The sequence below is a fragment of the Pituophis catenifer genome, unplaced genomic scaffold (assembly GCF_029215685.1).
Source record: "Pituophis catenifer annectens isolate HBS135680 unplaced genomic scaffold, rPitCat1.0.hap2 SCAF_2, whole genome shotgun sequence".
Taxonomy (NCBI): Eukaryota; Metazoa; Chordata; class Lepidosauria; order Squamata; family Colubridae; genus Pituophis; species Pituophis catenifer.
This window is the reverse complement of record NW_027256882.1, coordinates 125,048,053-125,072,529: the sequence shown is the minus strand read 5'-3', so window position 1 is coordinate 125,072,529 and position 24,477 is coordinate 125,048,053. Positions and strand designations below refer to the sequence as shown.

At 38.1% G+C, this 24,477-nt stretch overlaps 1 protein-coding gene across 2 annotated transcripts in view; it reads left to right on the top strand.

The window, feature by feature from the left end:
* Positions 1 to 2,575: 2,575 nt before the first annotated feature.
* The window catches only part of STX8 (syntaxin 8), a 73,679-nt gene continuing 51,777 nt past the window's right edge, over positions 2,576 to 24,477 (top strand). For both annotated transcript variants that reach the window (XM_070934490.1, XM_070934491.1), the window contains exons 1-6: positions 2,576 to 2,654; positions 5,626 to 5,725; positions 8,057 to 8,151; positions 9,001 to 9,111; positions 18,085 to 18,209; positions 18,604 to 18,696. In XM_070934490.1, coding sequence (XP_070790591.1) covers positions 2,638 to 2,654; positions 5,626 to 5,725; positions 8,057 to 8,151; positions 9,001 to 9,111; positions 18,085 to 18,209; positions 18,604 to 18,696 — 541 coding nt within the window. In that variant the 5' untranslated portion in view covers positions 2,576 to 2,637. The remainder of the gene's footprint in view (positions 2,655 to 5,625; positions 5,726 to 8,056; positions 8,152 to 9,000; positions 9,112 to 18,084; positions 18,210 to 18,603; positions 18,697 to 24,477) is intronic.

Genomic DNA, 24,477 nt, shown 5'->3' with positions numbered 1-24,477 from the left:
CACAGGCTTTTCATATTTGTACTGCAATCAGACTTCTTTAAACCAATTTCACATACAAAAAATCCCACTTCATGCAAACCAACCATTACAATAATCTCAAATATCTCTCACAGCCTCAAGCACAAATCATCTCACTTTGCTGGCAGCCACACATATCACAATCAATTAAATTCCATTCAAATTTACACACTATCATTATATATATACACATATATTTAACAGAAATCACACCAAATTGATCAAATCATATTATCTGTTTTCCCATTTAGACAGGCTTCACCTTTTTAACTGCCTGCTAAACCCCGGGAGGGAAGAACAGTAAACTCTGGCTGTTTAAGAATGTCAGTTTATCAGAAAATTTATAACACTGCAATTAGTTCTTCTCTTACCACACATAAGATTACACATAATACTTAGTACTTAATTCCAATAATTAAATACTTAATTCCAGAGACTTCAGCTCGCCAACTGGTCTCCTAGGAGATTGATCAGATCTCACTCTTCCACCCCTTTAATGGGTAGGTACCTCTAAACAGAGAGACTTTAACTCTCTGATTTATACTTACCTGTTTTCTTTTCCTCTTCCTTCCTTTCTTTCTTTCTTTCTTCTTCTTCTTCTTTTTTTTTTTATGTATTTATGTTGAGTCTCTGTATCTGATCAACCTTCAAGGATTCTTGACTTGCCTGTCTTCGTCAGCGGGTTTACGGCACCTCCTCACTGAATCTCCATGGACTTCAAAGGAGTCCTAATGGCCGGCCAGTGGATTTTCCTTGGGGAGGCGTCGATTCCCACTGAGGCAGGCTGTCTGGTAGAACAAAAGTTCTCTGCCTTGTAGTCCCATCTGGGGTGCCATAAATGTTGTGGATTTAATAAGACAAACACAACTTTTGGGTTGATCAGAGACAGATTTTATATATATATATTGCGCAATAGGTTCAAGGCTCTGTACATGAAGCGTTGAACAAAGACAGGAATTAGGTACACTGGTTTTATACCCTTCTAGACAAAGGATTCTTTTGAAGTCAGCAATTCATATGGTCATATACATTTATCAATTTTAATTGACATTACAGAGTTTCTTTGCAAAACAATCATAATTCTTTTTGTAGATTACTGAAGCATCTCTTTTATCTTTTGACGATGGACAACTTTTAACTCATGTGGATCCCCTTGACCTAACCAACCCTTAAGATGTATGTCATTAGAATGTTCCTTTCTTCTGACAACTTAGAGGCCTCCTAGAGGAACCAAAAGGACCTTGGCTGAGTTTGTACTCTTTCCAACCGGATGCATTGCTTTTTAGAATAGAGTGAATAGAAAGTTATCCAGTGGTCATCCATCAGAGCCCGCTTCATTACATTACTGCAGTATCATCCAAAGCTCCCACTCTCCCTGGAACTGCTTTGCAAAAAGGCACTGCAACTGGGAAGATTCAGAGCTGGCAGAAATCTGACTGCCTGCACGAAGCACCAATTTGTCTCCCCATCGAAGTAGTATCTATTTATCTATTCCCATAGAACATGCTTTTGAGCTGCTAGCTGGGCAGAAACTGAGGCATGTGATCGGAGCCCAACCCAGCACACAGTGCTAGGACTTCAACCAATGGAGAGAGACCATCTCCAGCATCATTAAGCTACAGTGCCTCTAATGGGATGCCATTCATTTCTGATGACAAATCAATAATAGAAACTGTGCTTTATTATTATAATTTCAATTGTCTGGGATTGCTAAGTATTGTACCAATATTCTTTATGGGTGAATTAAAGCACTTGGGCCAATATAAGGTGGAGATAAGCCATGCGTTCATTTCAGTGGGACTCAACCAGTCATTGTTTTCATAGCTCCTCTGGTTTTTTATGGGTTTTCATATCCATGGCTCCATTCAATGCCTATAATGAGCATTAAGTTTTAGTAATATCCTTGACTTTTCACCAACCTCATGGTTCAGATTTGGGCCCTACAAAGCCATATGCAGAGGGAAGAGTTAGGGAAAAAAGGGTTCAGTCTTGGAGAGCAATGCTCTTGGGTTTTGGTTTTTTTTTTTTTTTGTTTTGAGGTGGGCAGTTCAGCTAGCCACTGAATGTCTCATTTCTCCCATGATTCTGATCCAAAATTTGGTTTCCGGGCAGATAAAAACAACTTTTCTGAAATATTGAAAGCCAATGATTTGTTAAGGTACAAACTTTGATTAATGCCTTATTAGGAATATGAAACGTGGCTCCAAATTAGATACATTCTTATAAGGTCCTGAATTTACAAACGTCATCATGTTTGTGAGCAACACAAACTCCACCTTTTTGGATTCCCCATTTGCTTCTCTGTATGAAAAGATGCAAACAGGAAACGTCTCCTTGAACCAGGGATCCCCGTCCAGGATGCAGATTACGATTAAGCAATTTTAGAGACTAGATTTTTAACCCAGAGCCTCGAAAGTCTGAACGGCCACGCGCTTTTTTTTTTTAAAAAAAATCTGCGACTCCGTCCAGTTCCATCTGGAAGACGACACCGCCAATCATCCGAGAGGCGCGCTGTCACAAATTGAGCCTCGGCACGCCTCGTAGTCAGGTGATCGGAGCCGGAAGAGTTCCCGACCGAACAGATAGACTTCGGGAAGCCTGAGCTTGCCGGGCGCCGCGATGGCTGCGGAGCCTTGGTGAGTGACGGAGGGCGCGGAGGGCCATTTGGGCAGGCTGGTGGCGAATCCCAACAGGCAGATTGAGCAAAATCGGGGAGACAAACGGCTCGAAGCTGAGGGCAGCCCATGGAGGACGACGCCCCCACTTGCTGCTCCGCCTCTTCGCCATTGCGCATGCTCCCTGCCTCTCCCTTTGCTGCTGAAAGTGCCTGGCGAACGGGGCGGGCAGATGAAGTGCGCACCTTTTCCCGGAAGGCGGGGCTCTCGATCTCTGCAACTTTAGGAGGGGTGGAGTCGAACTCCCAGTTAGTTGAAGTGCGTCCCTTTAAAAGAGGACGAGATTGAGAAACATTGCTATAAAACAGGAGTCACCTTCCGTCCACCACCTCTATTCTGCTCTTCTCCTTTGGTTTAAAAAAATGGGAGAATTTCTACAGGCAGGGAAATTAAATCTCCTGTATCATTTTGGTGTAGTAGCGGGAGAGAAGAGCTGCATAGTGTCTATAGAGATTCTCAGTCATTCAGGTCATGCTTGGCAAGTGGACTTTCTGGTTTTTCTTTGGAGACATTTCGCTTCTCATCCAAGAAGCTTCTTCGTGTCATTTCCTGAGTCAGAGTTGAAGAAGCTTCTTGGATGAGAAGCGAAACGTCTTCAAAGAAAAACCAGAAAGTTTGCCTCTTGAAAACCAGTTGCCTCTTGAAAAAAGCACCTTTGGGAAGAGCTGCATAGATGCAAAGTTTTCCAGGCAGGGATTTCAATGATGTAGAATTTTTACAGTTGGGTACTTTCCCTAAAACTATAGGTATCCCTTTTGGCAAGTTTAGTGTAACTGCTTGGTACACATCTATCTTCGCTGATTGGTTTTGAAAACAAAGTGGGGTCAAACCTTTGGATGGATGACCATCAGAAAACTTCAAAAATGTAGGCTAGAGTGAATGCTTACCAAAAAGAAGAAGAAGAGGAAATTAAACCTTCTCACTTTGAAGACAAAAATTGGGTGTGGTAGCAAGTTTTTGGACTAACGGTTTTTGTTAAATTTTATATGTATTTATGCCTTTTATAAAAATGGTTAGTTTAAAAGGATACTGTTAGACTTTTGGGATATCACAGGTCGCACAGCTTTCTTCCTGCAATGTCTGTTTTAGGACAAAGTTGTATACGGACCATTTGCTTAGGATATGATGAAATCATTTAAGCATCTAAACTATGTCTGAGCTATGTTATGTTTGTATTAGAATCTTCAACATTTGTTTTCTATAACATATACTCTCTTTTTTAGTGCAGGTAGTCCTCAACTTACAACAGTTCATTTAGTGACCGAAATTACCACAGCACTGAAAAAAAAATCACATGATTTACATTTGGATGCTTGACAACTTACTCACATGACGGTTGCAATGTCCTGGAGTCATATGATCCCCTTTTGTGACCTTCATTGACAAAGTCAATGAGGAAACCAGAGTCACTTAACGACCGTCTTACTAATTTAAAATCTACAGTAATTCGCTTAACAAATGTAGAGAGAACAGTTATAAAATGGGTCAAACTCACTTAATAAATTTCTCACTTAGCAGCATACATTTTGTGCTCAATTGTGGTTGTAAGTTGAGGATTACCTGAACTTTCAACCTACCCAGAGTTCAAAAACATTTGAAATTTTGAAGATTTTGAAAAAAAAAAAAATTACGAAGTTTTGGCCATTTTTCACAAAGCACATTTCTAAACTATAGATTGTATGAAGTATCTCCCTGGTCCATTTTAAAGATCTAGTGTCTGAATTAATATACATAATGACAGAATTACAGTGTTCAATGATGTGTTTTATAAACCATATTATGGTGTAATGTGATTATTAATCCTCCGGACTTTGGGGAAATGTTCAGGGAACAGATATGTCAAAACTAAATTTATTTAGGGTTATATAGTCATTGTTATGCTTTATGGAAACAATCCACAAGAATCTCATGTCTGCTATCAAGCATGGAGGTCATAATATCATGGTTAAGAGTTGAAGTCTCAGAACTTGGATGTTGCTGCTGAAAGAACATACTTTGTTTCATATTAGATAATTATATAGGGTATATCAGGCAATTTAACATGAAATTTAAGCATAAATGGTCATGCTGCAAGACAGTGACAATCCTCTTCCCCCAATACAGATAGTGTGCAAAATAATGGATGATGAAGAATAAATTAAATTCTTTGGAATGGCCACATTAAAGTTCAGGTCTATTCAAATGTGGTAGAATGTAAAAGAGAAGTTCATACAAGAAAATCTGATTTACTAAATTCGTATGCTGCCCATCTTGCTGTCGGAGACTCTTGACAAAACTTTCAAAAAGATTTACCATGGAGGAATATGCTAAAATTCCTAGAGGAAAAAGAGGTCACTAATTACAGGAAATGTTTGGTTGCAATTATTGCCATTAATGGTGATATAATGGCTTAGTGAATTAAAAGAAGACATCACTTTTTCATTCTTGGATCTCATAGGTTGGCCTTAATAGGATGGGGAGGAATGGAAGACCAGTTCATCCTTCATAGCTTTGGGCATACCTGCCATATTTATATCAATGTATAACTCCACAGAATGGGCATATGTGTATTAGGACAATCACATGTATGAACAATTATTGTATATTAGGACAATTTACTGTAGGAACAGTTTTTGTATAGATGGTAGCCTTGGCAACCTCCATTATAGATGATTAAAAAGTAAACTCTTACATTAACGATATAAATCAAACATCTTATTCTGTACTCATTTGGCAGGATGGACACACACACACACACAATTTCCTTTATTTCACAGTGATTGAAGTCTAATTTTAGTAGATTATTTGCTACAATGGCTGCTTGGAATGAAAGTCTAAATGAGAAGAAATGGAAGAAAACTTCTTTTGAGGAAACCGAGGCATGTAATAAAAGCTGTGTTAGGAATAAGGAGATTTTACTGCTGTTTAATATTGTCACTGTTTTTTTTTTAAGGTTGTTGTTGTATGATTCTGCTTGCCATATTGCACAAGAGATCGCTGAAAAAATTCAAGAACGTAACAGATATCAGAGGAGTGGTGAAAGTACAACAAAGGTATTGCCTGCCTCAGAGCAGCCCATCTTCTTGGCTTTAGATTTTGCTATAATTTTTAGTATCAACAGTAAGTGAATGCATTGTGATTGCAATGTAGTCTTTGTGATTGATGTAGAGCTCCCTTTCTGTGGTAAAGCCTTCCCATGACAAGTTTCCAAAAGGATGTTCATTACAGTTCCCATGTCAGTACGCAGCAAAGATTACAAAAGGAAATCATGAACTCGGAAGCTTAAAGAAACTGACCTTTTAAAAAAATGTTGATCCTGTTAACTACTTCTAACAATGAATGCAATAAGTATTAAAAAAATGCTCTTTTTAAAATGTTTCAGGAATATTTATTAACTGTTGCTATTATAGCTTTATAGCAAAAAAACGTATTTTTTTTGCAGGACAACATTTGGGAAGTGAATCTTTGCTATTAACCTTGAAACAGTCATACACATCTAATTAATAACAATAATAATTAGGGACATTAATTTCTGTTTGTTAAAGCAGAGTCCAGATTGGTACGGAAAAGCATACAGTGTGTTTCTATTAATCACACAAGCTTTTGTGAGAAATCCTTGCTTTAGGAAATATGTGTGTAGCAATCTTTAGATCCCAACTCTAGATCTGGATATACCACTTTTAGAAGTATATGTATAGATCTTATAGTTTCAGGATAATTTGATTATTTCTTGATCATCTCGTTTCCTCCATTGGGACTACAACCTTCTGACTGGATTTACTTTTATAATGTGCAATTAAAGCAAGTACTAGTGTGATTGCATATGTCTACAGTCAGGATCAACAAATGCTCCTCATGTAGCTTTCTCTTCTATAAGAATGTTGGCTTAGCTTGCAAATGTTTTGCACAGCTGACAAATGAGTTTGTCAAGAAAGCTTTGTATATTCATAGACTTGGAGGTACTGCCTAAGTATGATTAGAGAGCCAGAAATTGAATCCAGTATAAACAGACCTGAAACCATGACTATATATATTGCCATAACAGTTGATGTTATGGGTTGATATTGAGAAACGCTCAGATCAGTCATGCTTTCCATGGCTAGAGGTTTTAATAAAAATGCCCTTCCGCTCTGTTAGCCAAGCAGGGTAAATGTCAATAATAACTTGTTTTTCCTGAGATTTTGCCACTTCTGCTTTAAAAAAATAATTTGAAAAAATGGAATTGAAATTAAAAGACAAAGAGAAGAATGGAGATGGCAAAATACATGTGCCTTTCTCCCACTCTTTCCCTCTTTTGGTTGACTGATGACTACCTTTCTATGGAAATGTAAAAAAAAAACCCACTCACAACTGAACACATTATAATAAAAACATTAAAAGAAGAACCAAGTTTGTATAACATATCAGGCTAAAATATGGTTGGCTAGTTTGTATTTATGAAGCCAAAAGTCCTGCAGTTGAAATTGCTCTTGTATTGAGTGGTTTCTGGTTTTTAGTAGAATGTGGGCTCTGTTTCCCTTTTAACTTCCAGCTGCTCTGTCATAATATACAAATCTGCTTTCATAAGCAAACTTATTTGGACATAAATCCAAGTAAGTGTGTTTAATGTAGATTGATAATGAGTCTGCCATAGCCCCTTTTAGATAAATGTGTCCAAAACAGACTGTTGTTTTATGTTTCAAGAGACTGGAGGGCCATGGAAGTGCTGATTCACAATGAGTTATAGCCTGGGAAAGGTCTTGCAAGTGGATGGCATTGCTTCATTATCTTAGATTATAGTGACATGAGATTCTAGTAATTCCTGGACATTAACTGTGTTAACTGTCAGTTTTTACCACCTTTGTACAATTTGCTGCCCTTTGACTCTCAGTGGATCTCAGCAAGGAAGCTGCTCTGCTACATTCAGAACCCTGACCTAGAATGAGGCTACTGAAGGATGATTTAGAAGCAGTTTCCCCCTCAGTGCACAAGGCATTGTAGGTGAGGACCAGCCCTCATCCAATCATGCTGTATTCCTGAGAAGATTGGTTCCCCTCATCAATTTCTTTAGTTAAGCTTTCTGCATTCTGTGAAGAAAACTTTAGAGACTTTTTTTTAAAACTCTCTTGAGAATTTTCGGCTTCTTGCTAGTCCTTAAAATAGAATTTGGTCTTTTCCAAATCCACAGAGCAGAGCTGTCATTTTCATGTGGATAATACACACACAATCATTGTCACAGAAAAGGGAAAGCTGTATCGAAGTTAAAAATCGGGAACAGTTCAGGAATATGAGATTCAGTAGTAAAGAATTTGATTTGTATTCATTATTCCTTCTTTTGAATGTTATTCTGTCTTTGGGAAACAGATAAGCTGCACTGTGTTTTATCTTTCTTTCTCCCTCTCTAGGCCAGTGTTGGAGTCAGGTCTTTATTGCAAAATCTTGAAGAAAAAACAAATCGTCTGAAAGACCTGTTGCTTCACTCTGTATCAACACGTCAGATGTATCCATGTAAACAGTTGTAACTGGGAGGGCAATATGACAATTATGGTTCATTTTATTTTGGAAAACACCTAGCTGATATACACATGTGCTTTTAAAAATCCCTCAATTTGGGGAAAACCCAAATACAGAAAGTATTTTATCTTTATTTGATTTACTTTTCATTTCGTGTTCAGAGCTTCTCTTGAAAATACCTGCCGAGTTGCACTCCAAAGAATATCCATTTTTATGAGCTGCTAACATTTTAATAGTGTGAAATGGGCACCCTAAGCTTTTGCAAAACTTAAGGTGCTAGTTTTGCCTCTTAAAATCTTTCCCAAATCTTTCCCAAATTCAAAAATGGTTCTGCCCAATTTGAGTAGATTCTGAGGGCTGCAAAAACAATGTTGGGACTTTTACAATCCTGCAATCCTTCCTGATATACATGGAGTGTAATTGCATGATAAATTGACATCCTCTTTGGCAATAGTGTGTGTGAATCAGGCTTCTGCAAAGACTTTCATGGCATCTGCTATCATGGTTTATTTTTTAAATAAATGTGTTCATTTTATAATCTGTCCTAAATATTGGATTGAAGACAGACTTCTTTCACTTTTACAGCCCTTTTCCGTGTGCAAATTATTTTATAGTTCTTGTTTTATAAGTGTCATAAAAGTATCACACTTTATAAAAACAGTATTATTGCAAAAGAGATGTCTTGTGATGTTTGTCAGAAGCTTAGATTTTACTTGAGTTTCCTTAGTCAGGATATAATATTCTGTTCTGTTAATAGATGAGTACATGTGTGCCATTCTTTAGCTGTTTTATTCATTTTTTTATCCAACAATGATCCTTAATCCAGTTCTTGCAGAACCCAGATCGAAGGAGAAAGACGGCAAATTTTAGTAGATGAACTTTTCACAGCACACAGAAAACTCCAAGCATCTTTCCAAAATGAAAACACAGAACCTGATGTAATAAGGTATAGTATTGCAGATGAGCAGTGAATTCAGTGGCATAGTCTTGAAAACATCTCTGAAGAACCCTATGTTCTTCTGTCCAATTTAGAGGAATTTTAAGTGCAGGACTGATTTGATGTTTGTCTGATTAAAGCAGGTAGCTGCTTCTTTCTGTACAAGCCCTCTTCAGTGTTGACTACTAACATGGTGACGGCACTCTCTCTATTTTTAACAGTAGTTAGGAAGTCAAAGACTAGAACGCGCATCGGCAACCCGCGGCTCCGGAGCCGCATGCGGCTCTTTGGGCCCTCTGCTGTGGCTCCCTGTCCCATCACTGGTTGGCCCTGCCCCTCGCCCCTTTTATTTTTTTGGATATTTTTGGAAATCTGGGCTGGCTGAGGAATGATTGCTAGCCGCGGCGGAAGCTTGCCGTCAGGTGACCCTCCTCCCCCTCCTCAATTGTGAGTCAGCTCACAATTCGAACATTGCTGTTCATGACCATCTGGAAGCTACAGCTGGTTGAAAGTGCCATGACAGTAACAGATACTTCTTATTAAGCCCAAGGGTCCTCCTTGCTAGGTGAGCTGCATTGATTGCCAGTCAAGCAACCAGGTGCACCTCAAGGTTATCACCATAAAGCCTTCATAAGGTCTAGTTATCTGAAGAACTGCTTGTTTCTAGTTGCTTCTGCCTACCTGCTATATTTAGGCTAAGGGTATGCTCAAAGTGTCATTTTATGGAAATAAGGAAGCATGCCTTCTGTATTGCAACCACTACTCTCTCGAATAGCAGCCCCAGAGGTTAGTATGCCCCCCCCCCCCGACTTGTAAGTGTTCTGGAAATCACTTAAGACCTTGCTGTGTACTCAAGCCTGAGATTAGATTGCTTGTGAAGCCTCTTTCTTGTTTTTTGAATATTAGTGTGGTTCTCTTGTCAAGACTATTTTGTGTTATACTATGCTAGTTATGTATTTGATATTTTGTAAGCTGCCCACAGTCTTAACAAATCTAACCTCAAACAAGACTAATTTTGAGAATGCTTTCCTAATTCCGTATTATTAATATTTATTAATAATATCGAACTATGAAAGCATTCTCAAAATTAATCTTGCTTGATGTTTAGTCAATAATCAGTACATTTACCTGTATGTCCTTCAAAATCTACCTTAATGAAACTTAGTCATTTTAATAAAAACAGTCATTTCATTTGCTTTTCAATGAACCATCCCATTTCTAGATGTCCTGTTCTTTACTTCTTTGAAAGGATAATATATTCATAACAATTGTCCCTGTTTCCAATCTCTTACTACTGTAATCTGTTTTTTAAACTCATGATGCTTGTTTCTTGTCCAAATAAAACACCAATAATAGCAGCACCAGTATTCATTAGAATCATATTCCTGGAAACCACCATTATTTATAGAGCCCCAATAGAGTTGTAGAGCTATTCCAGAACGAAACTGAGTGCCTAAAGCATTACTGAAAATCTTTTGGTGAAAACAATTCAACCAGCTACAGGTAATATAATACAATATAATTCACATCTATCATATTTTAATAGTAATTGAATGTGGGCAGAATAGATTCACTTAGTATGTTGGAAAACCTTGCTCCAAGCATTTGAGAAATTATGGTCTGTTGAAAGTAGGTAATCAGACTATATTCTGATAAACCATCTCAGCAAATATTAAAATAGCATCTTGGAATGAGACATTGGAACTTTCTGTCTTTTGTTATTTGTAATCGGGGGTTTTCAAAATGCATAAATCACATTTTATAACAATTGGTGAACTCAAGCTGAAACACTTAGAAAGCTTCAAAGACTATGTATTTTACTATCCATAGAAGAAAGTATGATAATGTAGATGACTAATTTTTAAAATCCTTGCTAAATGAAAGCCTCATTGTGTGGCCATAGTCAAGGAAAAATTCTGAAAGACTAATCTGCATTACTTGGGAAAGTTTATAAGCATGAACCGGTGAAACAATATACTTGAGAAGATAAGCTGCCATTTGTTAAAATGAGGCACAATTCTCAATTATAACCCTCAACGTCTTTTATATTTGGGCAATTGCTAAGCCTTTTAATTAGTTAAATCTGCTCCTGTAATCAAAAGATATCTGCACACTCCACTCTGCTGTGAAGATTTCAAAGATTTAAGCGATTAACTTGGCAAAAGCCATGGGTGGCTAATTGGATAAGCTTTAATCTTCACACTGCCAAAATGATACAGAAGAAGATCAGAAGGTGGAAGTTGGACTCTGTTGGGTATGAAGGGGTCTACTCAACTTAGCAAAAAGATTTTTTTTTGATGGTAGCAAACAAAGCAAGAACAACGGCTACATTAAAATTATGCCATTACATCTTTCTTCTTGACATTGGTATTTTAAAGCAGGAAAAAAAATCCTTCGAAATAGTGGAGTCTGTGCCACAAATTATGGGAACTAAAAATTTGCTTATAAATATCTTGGAAATTTTGGAACTTTGGAACTTTGGAAATTATGTTTTTCGGAGAATTAAGCATGTTTATGAGGCACATTGAGAACTATAGATCACTGTCAATAATTTCCTAGATAAACAAAACATCCAGAGATAAATATTGGGAATGCTAGGAAACAGAACATTTTATCACATGGGAGGACATGCTAGAAAAACTTCAAAATTATTGGATAAGATATACATAAAATACAGAACATTTTAGAATTTAAATTTGAAATGAAATAACCATTTTTACTAGGTATAAACCCAGAATAAGAAATATAATTTCTAAAAATAAGTTTTTCCCAACTTTGGAAGAAAAACGCAATTCTGATTATATTTAAATAGGATTTTAAGCTTGAAGAATATGTGGCAATGGAAAAATTAACTGTAAATATTCATAACAGAAGTTTAACCAAATTCAAGCAAGAATGGTCCCCATATATATATAATATTTTATATAGCTTGTCAAATATAGACACCTACCATATGGTTTCTAAGAGGGTCTAAATTCTTGCAAATATTGCAAATTGTTTGAGGAACAAAGGAAAAGTCAGAAACCAAATAGCTTTTTAACTTTTTTTTTTCCTTGTATGCATACACAGCAATAGGTGTAATACAGTAAAGACCTTAATATTAAATATTAAGCTTGATAGAAACCTACATTATATAATCAATAACTTAATACATTTTGCAGTTGTTTACCAACACAACTCAGTTTTTGATGTAAATTTTATGCAGGATCATGCTTCTTTGAACATTATCACTTTTGAAATCATGGTTAACGTTGTCATAGACTTGTTTTTTACGCTTAAAAGTAAAAATTATCTAAATCATCAGAGTGTTAATAATCTTTAGTCAAACACTATAATACTCTTCTGCCAAATATACTAATTAATGTACTAATTGTGTTTAATAATAATAATAATAATAATAATAATAATAATAATAATAATACAATAAATAATTTTAAAAAGAATTAAAGTTAAATTGTATCTCTTCCTTTATCTCTAACTGGGAGTAGAGGTTACCCATCTCAGATTATCCTTTCCTACCACAGCAGAACATTCTATGTCTCTCATCTCTCTGAGGTTAGGCTTTAATGTTATTCTTTAAATAATGAACACAGATGGGTGAATATAATAAGGGGAAACTTTTGGCCCTTTGACTTGTTAGATCAGTCCTAGAATGTTTAATACCAATTACTGTACCAATAATAACAATGATTATATGAATATAATACCTTTAAAATTCCTATTGTGAAAGAAGTAGATTTTTATTGAACAATAAATCTCAGGTTGGAAAGGGACCATCATTTTATTTTTATTTTTTTGCATTCTGCTGCTGTTATTGGCAGGCCTTTGGGAAAAACGAATGGCAAAGAAATAATGCTACAGCTGGAAAGCTTGGTTGGCAGTCTTAAAAAATGAATAAATTGCAGGGATGGCAACCTAGGGCCTTCCAGAGGCTACTGAGCTCACAACTCTTGGCAATCTGAACTAAGGAGAGAGATTGAAATGTTTTGTTTAACGTCTGAATGGCTCCAGTGGATTTATCTCCACTATTGCATTATGTTGCAGATAGTTTTGATTTTGTTTTGGGCTTTACACTTTTCTTTCCTATATGACACGATCCTTTGTCTTTGCTTATATTCTTGCTCAGAGGTTTGGTTTAGCAATTTGAATGAAACTGATTACGGTTTTTTAAAAAACATCTTAAAATCCTGACTTGCTGTCTCAGGTAAGGCCAAACAACTAAATGATCCTTAAGGGTTTTCCTTAACTAACAGAGCTAATATTTGTAATAGCTCATCAATTGAATTGTTAACCTAGCAGTGCTGATTTAATACAAGTTTTTCCTAATTGATTTAATTTATTACATTATTTATATTAATGTATTTATTAATTAATTTAATTGATACTAGAATAGCCTTGACCCCTTGAGTCTTCTTTTCAGAGACATTTCCTTACCAGATCCTCACTGCCTTCAACAGTGACATAATTTCTAATGCACTGCATTCACTGGAAAAGCTGAGATATATTCAGAGATGGATCCACCTTGAAAATAGCCCATGTTGAACTACATGGCACAATCAAACATCGGGAAATGTTTTATGACATTATTGTGTCAGAAACTGTTTTGTGATAATGTTTATATCATAAAATGTTTTATAAAATTTGCCAAATTTCTATTCCATGAGAGCCATAGGCCCCAGATTTTGGATACATTCGGTAAATTAACTTATTTGAGGTACCTTGGTTCAAAAGGATAAGGATAAGGATAATTTTATTTCTATACCGCCCCTCTCCCGAGGGACTCGGGGCAGTGTACAGCCAGGTAAAACACAATACAAATATCACGATTTAAATTTAAAAATTCTTAAAAGTATTACATTTAAGGCCAAAATTAGCTAAAAAACCCAAAAAATTTAAGAACTCCGAATTTAAAACTTAATTATGAAGCTAGCCCTACCTGTCGGAAGAGCAGGGTCTTAAGAGCACAGCAGAAAACTCGGAGGTCAGAGATCTTGCGTATGTCCGGGGGCAGTTCATTCCAAAGGGCAGGGGCTCCCACAGAGAAGGCTCTCCCCTGGGTGTCGCCAGCCGACATAATTTGGCCGACGGCACCTCTGTGGGAGCGAACTGGTCGGTGGGAGGCTATCAGTGGCAGAAGGCGGTCTGATAAGTACCCAGGTCCTGAGCCATGGAGCGCTTTAAAGGTGGTAACCAACACCTTGAATCGCACCCGGAAGACCACTGGGAGCCAGTGCAGCTCATGCAGGAGAGGTGTTACATGGGCGCAACGAGTTGCACCCATAATTACTCGCACGGCCGCATTCTGGACCAGATGGAGCCTCCGAGTGCTCTTCAAGGGGAGCCCCATGTAGAGAGCATTACAGTAGTCCAGCCGGGAGGTAACAAGGGCATGAGTGACTGTGCGCAAGGCGTCCCGGTTCAGAAAGGGACACAACTGGCGAATCAGGCGAACCTGATAGAAAGTCCCCCTGGCCATGGCCGTCATATGCTCTTCTAAAGACAGCCATGCATCCAGGAGGACGCCCAGATTGCGAGCCCTCTCTGTGGAGGGTAGAGATTCACCCCCTATAGACAGCGATGGCGTCAGCTGACTATACCTGGACACCGGTAGCCACAGCCACTTGGTCTTGGAAGGGTTGAGTCAGAGCCTATTTCTCCCCATCCAGACCCGTACGGCCTCCAGGCAGCGGAAAATCACTTCAAGGGCATCATTGGGGTGGTCTGGGGTGGAGATGTACAGCTGAGTGTCATCAGCGTACTGATGTATCCTCACCCCAAAACCACGGATGATCTCACCCAGCTGAGCTTCACATAAATATTGAACAGAAGGGCGAGAGGACCGACCCTTGTGGCACCCCCCAAGCAAGGCGCCTCGAGGTCGACCTCTGCCCCCCTGCCAACATAAACTGCGAGCGGTCGGAGAGGAAGGAGGAGAACCACCGCAACACGGTGCCTCCTATTCCTAACCCCCTCAACCGCTGCAGCATGATACCATGGTTGATGGTATCAAAAGCTGCTGAGAGATCTAATAGGACCAGAACAGAGGAACAACCTCTGTCCCGAGCCCTCCAGAGATCATCCACTACGCGACCAATGCCGTTTCCGTGCTGTACCCCTGTTTGAAGCCCGACTGGTAAGGGTCCAGATAGACAGCTTCATCCAGGTACTGGGGGAGCTGTCGTGCCACCACACTCTCAACAACCTTCGCCACAAAGCGAAGGTTGGAGACCGGACGGTAATTTGCTAATACAGCCGGGTCCAGGGAAGGCTTCTTGAGGAGGGGCCTCACCACCGCCTCCTTCAGGGCGGCAGGAAAGGTCCCCTCACTCAGAGAAGCATTTATAATCCCCTGGAGCCAGCCTCGGGTAACCTCCCAGGAGGCCAGTACCAACCAGGAGGGACACGGGTCCAATAAACCTGGCAGCACTAAGCCTACCCAGAATCCTGTCCACGTCCTCGGGAGCTACAGGGTCAAACTCTTCCCAGATAATGTTCTCAAGACCTACCTCCATCCCCCCCGCCCCCGGACTCACCCAGTCGGAGTCCAAGCCTTCCCGAATCCAAGCGACTTTATCATGCAGGAACTGCACAAACTCCTCAGCTCGACCCTGCAAGTGGTCTTCCCGCGCTCCCCAAGAAGAAGGGAACAGGTCACCCTAAACAGTGGCTGGGCTGTTCTCTGCAGATGCGATAAGAGCGGAAAAATAGTTAGATTTTGCCGCTTTTATTGCCACTAGGTAGGTCTTGATATAAGACCTCACCAGTGTTCGGTCGGAATCAGATTGACTAGTCCTCCAGACACTCTCTAGGCGTCTTTTCCGACGTTTCATCTCTCTCAGCTCCTTGGAGAACCAAGGAGCCAATTGAGATCGACATCGGGTCAGAGGCCGCAAAGGCACAATGCGGTCTAAAGCCCCGGCGGCCGCCCTATCCCAGGCAGCCACCAGGTCTTCAGTTGAGTCGTGTGCCAGAGTCTCAGGAAATGGCCCAAGCTCCCTCAGGAACCTATCAGGGTCCATCAGGCTCCTGGGACGGAACCACCTGGTCGGTTCCGTCTCCCTGCGGCGAGGGGAAGCGGCTCGAAAGTCTAAGTGAAGGAGGGAATGATCAGCCCATGACAAGGGCTTAATATCTAAATCCTCTATTCCTAGATCATTCAACCACTGACCAGAGACAAAAATCAAGTCCAAAGTGTGTTCTCCTGTGTGAGTGGAGCCTTGAACTAACTGGGTCAGGTCCATGGCCGTCATGGAAGCCATGAACTCCCTAGCTGCCTCCGACGTCTCACCGACGGATGGCAGGTTGAAATCCCCCATGACAACGAGTCTTAGCCTTATGGTGCACTGTTTTGTTCATTTAAAGGAATGAAGAATTTTAGTACTGTAGTACATAGATTCTGAAGCTCTAATTACCTCCAGATAAGTGCTTAGATTTCCATGCCTTGAGGCTTTAGTTTCATCTGAGTTTGTAAAGGAACCAAAAGTAGTCTGGATTTGTAGAACAGCTATTGTTCTAATCTGCTGCTAATGCTCTAGTATTTTTAATACTAATTCATTGTTGTACAAGCTTTCCAAAGTAAAGTGTGAATCCTTCAGTAGATACATATGAATCATTTATATCTGAATTCTACCTATTCCAGATAACTGGTCCTCAACAGGCAGGTGGAAAAGCACTATGGTAAATTTCGTGTTACTATGGCAATTGTGATCAGAATTTTGTTACTAAGTGAAATGGTTGTAAAGTTGATATCAAGTGACAGCATTGCTTAATGACAGAAATTCTGGTCCCCATGGTTATCATTAAGTGAGAATTGCAGTCATTAACTGAGGACCTCCTTACAACTTCCTAATGGCTTTGAACAAACAAATGCTTTAGGAAAGCTGGCAGGGATTCGCCGGTCCCAAGTAGCTTGCAAGCAGGCTGGAAGGAAGTTAAATGGCTGTTACTGGGTTGGGAGGGCACACAAATAGACTGTATGATACAAGGGCTGCAGTTTGGGGTGGCTGCTGCTAGGCAGGGAGTGTGAATGAGAGTGGGTGAGTTGTTGGCACAAGTGTAATCGGGCTGGAATTGCACAAGGATTTATGGGTGTCTATTGAGCTGTGGCACAAGTATGTCAGGGCCAGGGGTGATTGCTGCTGGGTAGGGCAGATGTGCAGGTGGCTTCAGGGGGCAGCAGGGGTGTAGGCTCTTTTCAAAGATTTTCAAAGATAGAATCAAAAAAGAAAATACCAGTATTATATGAGACATAGAGGTGTATGAGCTGTAACTGCAGCTTCATTTTAGGCAATGAAGCTGCCACATGCTAACAAATAATAAAATTGTGTTTCTCTAGCTGATAGAAAATTTGAAATATTACTACCATGGCGTCAGAAAGGAAGCTTCAGGCTTATCCTATGCATGCTTAGTTGGAAGTAAAGGTACAAGGCTAATGGATATTATGCTTATTTGAGCATCACATGCATTGCATGTTTTCCATTTGATTTTAAGACTGTATAGGAATTTAGGGTAGTATTGTTGAAAATGAATTTTTTTGCTTTTCTTTTCCATTGCCTTGTGCTGTTTTTGGATCGTGAGATTTTTAATGAGAATTTTTGTTAAGTCTGGAGACAAAATTGACAAAGATTCTTGAAATTAAATTAGTTTGTTTTCTATGTTTCTTTCTTTGTTTTTGTTTTTTTGGTTGTTGTTGTTGCACTCCCTAACAACTTTAAAGGAGATATGGAAAAGAGTGCCCCAAAGTGTTAAAATATTAAAAAATGAGACCTTTTACAGATGCTCCTTCTGAATTAAATACTAAATTGCTTTCCCCTTTGGGGGTCACTTGATCCCTGATTATTATCAATGTTTTTACATTGATCCCCCAAATAGATCTCCACTGCATATCTATGTTCTTTGCTTTAGTCTAAATATGAGACCAGCACAATCAGAATCCTGCCAGTGATAGGAGCATTAATTTGTTTTTAAATAACCCATTTTTAGGTCTAGCCTAATGGCAGGCGGGGTCAGAAGAGAAATAACAAATCCATGGCTTGTGGAGGAGCCTGAGGAAACAAAAGGGCTTGACTTCCATGATATCCGACAGCAACAACAGAGAATTATAGAAGGTAAATCCTTCCTTCCTTGTTTTATCTTGTCAACTTTTGTATTAGTTTTGTAGCTGATTCAAAAATCCTCCAATTTGAATTTTTGGGGAGGAGGTGTCTTTAAATCGTCCTTAAAATAAGTATCCATATATCATTTTTGTAGTATTTGTTTTGTCAAGAGTTATCTAAGATGTTGGTGCTTGATTTTTTTTGTTCTGGCAGTCAACTTAACAGCTTGTATTTATTTGTTCTAGTATATTAAGATTTGACTTTTCAATTTATTATCCAGCCATTAGCAGGTTTTCTTTCATTTAGACCTAGTTTTGGGCATTTCCTCAGTAATCTTTATGTATAAATCTATGATTTATTAACTTGATTTTTATATTCATTGAGCTTGTTTTTCTTTCTTGTATAGAGCAAGATGCTGGTCTTGATGCACTCTCTTCAATCTTATCTCGCCAAAAACAAATGGGACAGGAAATTGGAAATGAATTAGAGGAACAGAATGGTAAGTACATTAGGCAATTTTTTTTTATAATTTGATGTATCTTCGCTGTTATGTTTATGAAAAATGAAAGCACTTTGTTTATTTTATATATCCAGCCTTTACTGTTTTTATAAATAACTCATATTCCCCTGAACATACCTAATATTCCTTTCTCTTCCTAATTTCCCCTCAAGAATAATCCTGTGAGATGTGTTGGAATGAGAAAGCAGGTCCAAAGTTTCCCAGCTAGCTTTCATGACTAAACAGGGATTAGGCTCAGTTTCCTGCTTTCTAACCTGGTGCCTTAAGCACTAGACCCAGCTCTCTTAAACATTGATTGTCTTAAATACGTAATCATATTTTTCTGACAATAATTTGGAAGGATCATATCAGACCTACAAGGAAATACAATTTACAAAACAAAAGAAAAACAGGCTCTTTAAAATTTTTGTTTTCTATCTCTCTTTCATTCACATCCAACAGTTATAACAATCAAAGCTTACAGCAGTTAATATGCAAATTTTGCATGCAAATACACCAAATTTTGGTGTATTTTTTATGTTGTTCAAGTGAAAACAGGTGACCTCAGTCTTGTTGATACTAGATTTTAGTCTTCAGATTTTAAAAAAACATATTCATTTCCTTTAAATAATTTTTGACGGCTTTTTCAGAGGTATTGAAATCTTCAGATTGTTTTATCAATGTGATATCATCAGCGTATATAAACTTTCTTTCAGCAGTGCCTGGAAATCTGATGGATAAATATTAAAATTAGTGGTGTCAGCACAGACCCTTGTGGCAGGCTGTCATTTAACCTATATTTCTGTCTAATTGGGACATCTAAATATACTTTGCTGTATCTGTTTAAAAGCATATTGTTTCTTACAAGATATGATACATAAAATATTTAAAATCATCCCTTCTCTCCAGATTGTATCCTAGGTCAATGAACATGGTAACAGATTTTTTTCTTTGTTAAAATCCATTTTCTGTATGAGAGGTTATTGATAAAACCTGATCTCAGCAGTTTCTTTTTTGTGTGAAAAATGTTTAGTTTATTCAAAGAAGGTTAAAATACAAAATGCCAAAATATTCAAAAAAAGACAAAAAAAATTAAAAACCCAACAAAAACATTAAAAATAAAAAGTGTCTTAAAAAAAAAAAAGACTATCCTCCCTAGTTGAATGCTGTTTAATATAATACAGCAATGTTGGTTTCCCACCCCTGCAAAATCTCCATTTCCTCCCAATCAGCTGGGACTTCGGAGGCAGAGAATAGACAGGGGCAGCGCCAGTCAGAATTTTTACTACCAGTTCTCCGAACTACTCAAAATTTCCGCTACCGGTTCTCCAGAACTGGTCAGAACCTGCTGAAACCCACCTCTGGGATGGTGGGTTTTTTGTTCGAACTTCTTTGTGGACCACAGTAAAATACATGGGAAAATCCCACTGCCAGTGAAATGAAACTAGGTTTAGGCTTAGGGTTTGGTCTCTTTGGAGTCAGGGCCAGAAACTGATGGTACAGATAGATTCTTAGAGTTTCCCTAATATAAGTGACAGTGACAGTTTTCGTTCTGACATCTTTGGGGACCACAGGAAAATCCCAATGCCAATGATACTGAAACTAACAGTATTGTTAACAGGCAGGGCAAGGAATTCCTCATGTCTATTCATAAAACTACTGCAAAAGTTAGAGCAGTCACCATTCTAAGATTAACAATGGGCAGAGAATATGCTTGAGTGTAATCTGATGTAGTCTTGATGCATTTTTGTTACAAGAGTTCTGTTTGCCTACTGTATTGGAAAAGTAATCTGGAGATGATCAAGGAAAGAGCTAAAAATTGTTGCAACATGAAAATAATATCCAATGCTTTTCCTGATGATTGCCTTTTCAGTTCCAAACATTGTAAATATTCCAAAGTAAATATTTACAGAAGGGATGCATTGTAACATATTTGGTATCTTTTTAGAAAGATATGTCTCATTTTTAGTATATTTTATTTATTAAATGTGGGTAATGCTGATCTGAGTACCATATAGGAGAGGGAGTAATTTGCATTTAAAAATTTTTTCCTTGCAAACCACTAGATGGTAGCAGAAGACAACAAAGCCTTCCCTTAGACTGTTTCACCAGATTTATGGCTGAGCTGCCTAAGCTTCTGCGAAGGAGGAATATTTTACTTTTGCTTCTCTTTACAGAGCAACACACACACAAACACACACACACACAAACCAAAGGAAAAAAAAGGTTTATTCTGTCTTTCAACTTCTTTCTGTCCCCTTCCCTTTCTCTAGTTTGCCCAGAGAAAAAAGTACAGTATCCCTTCCCAGCACATTTATTCACTCACTATATGATACATATTTTAGCTTTCAGAATTTTCTTACTCTGATCTGCAAATATGTACAGGTTTTTCTTTTTAGTTTCAATGATTTCCTACATGATCGCTGACTGCTGCTACCTTGTATGAGACTAGGGAAGCTTTGTATCCTACTAAGAAGCAACTTGTTTCTTAGCTGCCATGCCTGCAGGCTTAAGTTTCAAAGCTTAGGAGAAGGAAGCGGAGTAAGTGCTTGTGATCCTGCAGAATATCTCACAAGAGGCTAGTAAACAGGATCTGCAGGACTTACGGAGTTACGTATCCTTCATACTTGAGGTAAAAAAAAAAATCAGAAACAAGATAGTCCTCCATTTTCAGGGAGCAGGTTGGCAATTTATGAATGTTCACTCTCTAAGAATAGACCTGTGTGTGTGTGTAAGACTTCAGTTTGTTTCTAATATCTTCTAAAGTAAAATGTTCATTAGGAGCTTTCCATGGTGCTACATTTACTGTCTGTTTTACTTTATGGGTTATCTAAATGGATAGATCAGAAAATTAGCAGGCTACGCTAAAAAAAAACTTCTGTCAAGCAGACTGATGAACTAAAAGTAAATCAGTCACTTTTCCATATATTTGTTTAGGAAGAAAATGGCCTACTTTTTTTTTCTAACCAGTATCAAAAAGACAACTGGAAGGGGAAAGATGAAATCACACCCTCTGTCTTCTGACAGCCTTTCTGATTTCTCTGCTGGGTTGGGGAAAAAAACCTGCTGGCCTTTATAAGCCTTCCCTTTATGAGATTGCTAGATAAGAGGAAGACACTTCACTTTCTACATGCCCTGCACAGTGAATTGATGAGGGATGAATTGTAGAACTGGAAGGATACAATTAGACTATGTAATCCAATTTGAGGCTCGGGGAGGAATTCAGAGTTTAAGCAGTCCAGACAAATGTATGTCTAGTTCTTATCTGAACATAACCTATGAAAGGAATCAATCTTATTTCTGGATAAATGATTCACAGTTGAACTACTGTAACCAGATCCCCACCCCCCCGCATTTAATAAAGATGTGCCTTCTTATCATATACTGTTATTCCATGTCCTGTGTTATGAAACAAGAAAAACTAGATTTCCCCCCCTATTATCAGAATTATTTCGGATGTTAAAGAGTACTAGCTTGAGTTTTATTTTTTCAAGATAAAATATATCCAGCTCTTTCAGTTTCTCTTCATAGGGTTTAAGTTTCTAGATGCATGATCGTCCTACTGTTCTTTTTCTGAATTTTTTTCCAGTTTCTTTGAATCTGCAAGGTTCTCTGGAACTGTGAGGTCTTGTGAAATTTAGAGTACAGCTAGACAACTGGGATGATCTGATTTACTGAATTAATTGGTGTCTGACTAAAGCAGATAAAGGTGGGATTTTCAGTCTGCCAACTGTCTGCTTATGCAGTTAAATACATTTTCATATTCATGTAGTAGTGTATCAGCTAATACCGTTATATGCAAGATTCAGTGAAGAGACAAACATTAAGTGGTGTTTGCAAATAATTTGAGTTAAATGGGATTAATTTGATTTTACATTAAGCCATGTAGTTACAGCTATCTGTCTATTTTGCTTCTTTCCAGTTTCTCAAGCATTCATTCAATAACTTTGATGTTAAGCATTAAGATTCTGCAGTGGTTCAGATGCACATGGGATAAGGTGATTTGGAGTATGTAAGCACATGCATGTCACACCTGTCCTCCACTCTTTTAATAAGCTTTTTTCTACACTTGAAATGCCAGGAAAAGTGTGACTGATTTAAGGGATTCTGATAGTTATGACAAATGTGTCCATGTTGAATTTCCTTAAATCCAGAGCATTGCGCAATTGTATTGAATGGGCTGTTCAACTAACATAATTGTTCCGTGGATCCAAAGGGACAAATCCAGAACTTTTCCAGATTTTGGAAAACTATGGTAGGAAAAACTTTATACTTTGAAACACTGCCAGCTCTACAAACTCTTCAAATATTTGATCTCACATTTCCTGAGTTATTGAGCCTGTCAGAGAGATATACGCAAGTTAATAGACCTGCTTTCTATACCACCCCTAGGCTTATTCATTTGTGGCATATTGAGGGCAGGATGGAATGAGATCAGACTTGAAAATAGGCTCACAAAAATTATTGTAGCCTTTCTCAACTGTATCAGCATGCTGAGCTTCCATTTATGGCCTTTAAAAATAATTTCAAACCTTTGAAAACACAATTTCAATTGTTCTTGGATTACAGAATTAAAACAAAAGCCCAAAGAAGAAAAAAAAAATAGGTGAGCATTTTTTTGAAAGAAAAGTACATTCTAATTTGTATTCAAAGAAATGCAGCAGAATGCTTAGCAGTCATGGTTCCAGTTGCAAAAGGTTTTTTTTTTAATCACTGGCTCCCTTTCATGAATTTTAAATAACCAAAGAACAGACTTAAGTTACTTTTATTCAAGCTGGTACCAATTTTCACTAAAAGTGTAAAAGGCTATTTAACATTAACATTCATAACATACATCGGCCATCTTGAATTAGGGTTTGCTAGAATTTTAACTTTTTATAAATCTGTTGAGATGCATTAGAGATAATAGTCTTTAAGCAGTAATAAAGTCCTTCTTTTAAACAAATGATAAGCACTTGCTCATGGCATTTAAACACTATACAAGGGTCACTTCCTAAGGGAGCCAAAGTATAACTGTAACTTCAACAAATGGAAATATCTTACTTGAGTTCCACACTAGAAATTTTTTTCTGGACTCCCAAGTGGAATTTTGTCTCCCTGCAGGTAGTCCTTTATTTACAACCAGATGCTTAAGGACTGTTTGAGGATACAACAGACTCGAAAAAAGTTACATGTCCTAGAAGTTACAACTGCTGCAATATTCCTGCGGTTATGTGACTACTTTTCAGGCATTTGGCAATCATGTCCCACAGTCACATAATTGCATTTTGTGGCATTTTTTTGCCATTTTCTGCCAAAAGATGCCCATCGGATAAACTGGATTAGGATTTATCACATGATTCACTTAACAAGCATCGTAAAAAACAGCTGTAAAATTAAGTCCAGTCATGTGGAGACTCAACTGATGACCAAAATTCTAGGCTTAATTGTCATAAATCAAGGACTATCTCTAATCACAACAGTGGCAAAATAATCTACTCAAGCATATTGTAACGTCTCAGTTTGGTTTAGATGCTTTGGCTGCATCTGAGAAACCTGAGGTGTTAACATAAATATTCAATTTTTGAATAACTGACTAAATTATAGTTATTCACACAGTCAGCCAGATGTTCAGACTGGATTTGGCATTTTTGTCCACCCATTGAATCTTTCCCAAGGACCTGAGATAGACAAGTATTCTTGTATGATGATGTTAAAAGTATCGTCGCAGGATATAAGCTGTTCCAAGTAAAGTTGCCTTTTGCAATTGACTGATCGTGATTTTGTTAATATTGATGGTAT